Genomic DNA, 2867 nt, shown 5'->3' on the forward strand with positions numbered 1-2867 from the left:
AAATAGAGATGTGACCCATATATAAAGCCGCTCAGAGCGTCACAAACAAACTAACAGCTCAGAGCGCCACAAACAAACTAACAGAGTCATGCACTTTCATTTGGAAAAAAATAGTTAATTTCGCTTAAAAAAATTATTTGTTAGAACTAAACCGATAATTAAACTGACTAAATTATAAGGTCACTAGTAGGTCACTGATAGAACTGGTTGACTCGATCCCACGTAAATAAAAAGAAATAAAATAGTCAAAAATTTAAAATTAAAATTTAAAATACATATATTTATTAACATTTAAACAAAAATTAAGTTTCAAATTCTAAAAATAATTAATACGAAAATAAATATAAAAGTTGCGAATACTACTATAATAATATCTTAAGACACAATAATTATAACAATTCATGAATTATATCTAAAAAATAATTTTTAAATGTGAAACTACATTCTGATTGATTTTATTTTGGTTTGTATTTTGGTTTGTATTTTTTTTAAATTATTATTAACTCCATCATCATTTTAATCATCTTTTAAATTCAATTGATTTAGTATTTGAATAATATTTCACAAATCATAATCAATAATAATGTAAAATCATACCTAAATCATCTAAAGCTCATTGAAAAAACAACAGCAACAATATACAACAATATACAACAGCAATAATATAGAACAATGAATTGGATCGTATCAATTCTCTTCTTTGAGTTCTTTCTTCAGTCAAATACTTCATCCCAATCGACTTTGCGGCCGATTGCGCCGGTTTTTCCGTTCAACCGAGCGAGTCGGTCCGGTTATGACAATTGTGATTCTAACATGTTCATAAGTCATAACATAAACGCACCCCAGTATATCGAATAAAAGAAAAAAGACGCCTCCATTTTTCTTCGCTTCACGTGCTTCTTCTTCTTTCTCTTTCGTTGCTCTATCTGTGACTCATCAACACTATTCCCCTCCCTTCTCAGTTCTCACGCAAAGAAAAATCTCTCTCTCTCTCTAGCTTGTGGTACTGCTGGTTAGTTTTCACTGATCTTTATCTATCATTCATTGCACTGTGAAATTGTTTTATCATGACTATGATTCGACCCGTTTGTCTCTTTCTGCTTCCCGATTCCCCACGGCAACTCATCGTACTTTCTTTGCATGAATCTCTCACTACCTTTTCTCTGACCAACATGATTCCCAAATCTTGAAAGCTTTTCGATCCTCTTGAAAGCCACGTCAAAATGCCTTTTTTCGCATCACTCACTGTAATCTTTCAAGTATCAACAACACATGCACACTTATTTACAATGTTGATCATTCTTCTACATTTCTTTATTTTCTGTCATCATCAATTATATTTGGGGCAAATTCTGGATTCTGTGCTTTCATCATCCGTTACCGTCTTTCCTTTTTATCATCATCTTCCTCTCTTGCGGTTTTCTTGTTTGCCCATCTTGCCATGTGGGATAATCTTGACAACGAGATGATTAGTCTTTTTTTTTCTTTATTTCTTTGGGTGCGGGATAGATGATTATTTGTTTTGTGTCTCTGCATCTCCACTACTTAAAATAATATTATAGCTTTTGAAATTCGAACAATCATTATTTGATGAAGCCAATAATCTTGATTATCAGAAAATGTCTTCTTTTGGGCTTCTAATACTACAAAACATGGAATTTAGCAGTTAGTCGAATCTGATATCATAAACTTAACGATAACATATCTGCAGGAAATTTGGCAGTAGTGCTACTAGTCACTAGGATTTAGAAGATGGCTTCCTATCAGATGGAGTGGTCTCAATCTCGGAATCTGAGTGTAAGAAGTCCAGAGGCACTGTGTAGTGTGGCAGAAATTGACGAATTTGATTTCTCAAAAGCATTAGTAGAGAGGCCAAGGTCTTTGAACATAGAGAGGCAGAGATCAGCAGATGAAAGATCAATGAGTGAACTATCTGTAGGGTTTTCTCCACGTCCGTCCTCAACTAAAAATGATAACTCTTCTCGCGCAGGAGACACTTTTGATTCTGCTTTTTCTCCTCTACAAAAATCAGGCATCCCAAGATCACTCATATTGGATCCACATCCAATAATAAATGAAGGATGGGAAGCTCTGAGGCGTTCCTTGGTCTATTTTCGTGGCCAGCCGGTTGGTACAATTGCTGCCTTGGACAATTCTGATGAGAAACTAAATTATGATCAGGTACACTGATATCAGACTCGGTACATATTTCTTTTTATGTATTTTATTCATTGTTGTTATACTTGTGCATAGGTCTTTGTTAGGGACTTTGTCCCGAGTGCTCTGGCTTTTCTGATGCACGGGGAACCAGACATTGTTAAGAATTTCATCTTGAAGACACTTCGTCTTCAGTCATGGGAGAAGAAGATTGATAGGTTCCAGCTAGCAGAAGGGGTGATGCCAGCTAGTTTTAAAGTATTCCATGACCCTGTCAGGAACCATGAGACTCTCATAGCGGATTTCGGAGAGAGTGCAATAGGCAGGGTTGCTCCTGTTGATTCTGGATTTTGGTGGATTATATTACTTCGTGCATACACAAAGGCTACAGGAGACTCTTCCTTGGCTGAACGTCCTGAATGTCAAAAGGGTATGCGCTTGATTCTCAGTTTATGTCTTTCGGAGGGGTTTGACACATTTCCAACTCTGCTATGTGCTGATGGATGCTGTATGATTGATCGTAGAATGGTGAGGTTTATGTATTTGTTTATGATTTGGGAGCCTGCAACTGTTATGACTAGTGATGAATGGAAACGTTTCTTACTTTCGAGTTTTGGACTTATGGTTTCAGGGTGTTTATGGTTATCCCATTGAAATTCAAGCACTATTCTTCATGGCTTTAAGATGTGCATTGCAATTACTTAAGCAAG

The 2867-nt window shown here is 35.9% G+C and overlaps 1 protein-coding gene across 3 annotated transcripts in view; it reads left to right on the plus strand.

The window, feature by feature from the left end:
* Nucleotides 634–2867, plus strand: part of LOC107610135 (probable alkaline/neutral invertase B) — a 3271-nt gene continuing 1037 nt past the window's right edge. The window contains exons 1-4 of one of the 3 annotated variants that reach the window (XM_021105960.1): nucleotides 634–1012; nucleotides 1712–2181; nucleotides 2254–2685; nucleotides 2789–2867. The exon at nucleotides 2789–2867 is cut by the window's right edge and continues 447 nt beyond it. In XM_021105960.1, the coding sequence (XP_020961619.1) occupies nucleotides 1753–2181; nucleotides 2254–2685; nucleotides 2789–2867 (940 nt within the window). In that variant the 5' untranslated portion in view covers nucleotides 634–1012; nucleotides 1712–1752. The other 2 variants (XM_016312216.2, XM_021105959.1) reach the window with 2 other exon arrangements.

This window comes from Arachis ipaensis, chromosome B07 (genome assembly GCF_000816755.2).
Source record: "Arachis ipaensis cultivar K30076 chromosome B07, Araip1.1, whole genome shotgun sequence".
Classification (NCBI taxonomy): domain Eukaryota; kingdom Viridiplantae; phylum Streptophyta; class Magnoliopsida; order Fabales; family Fabaceae; genus Arachis; species Arachis ipaensis.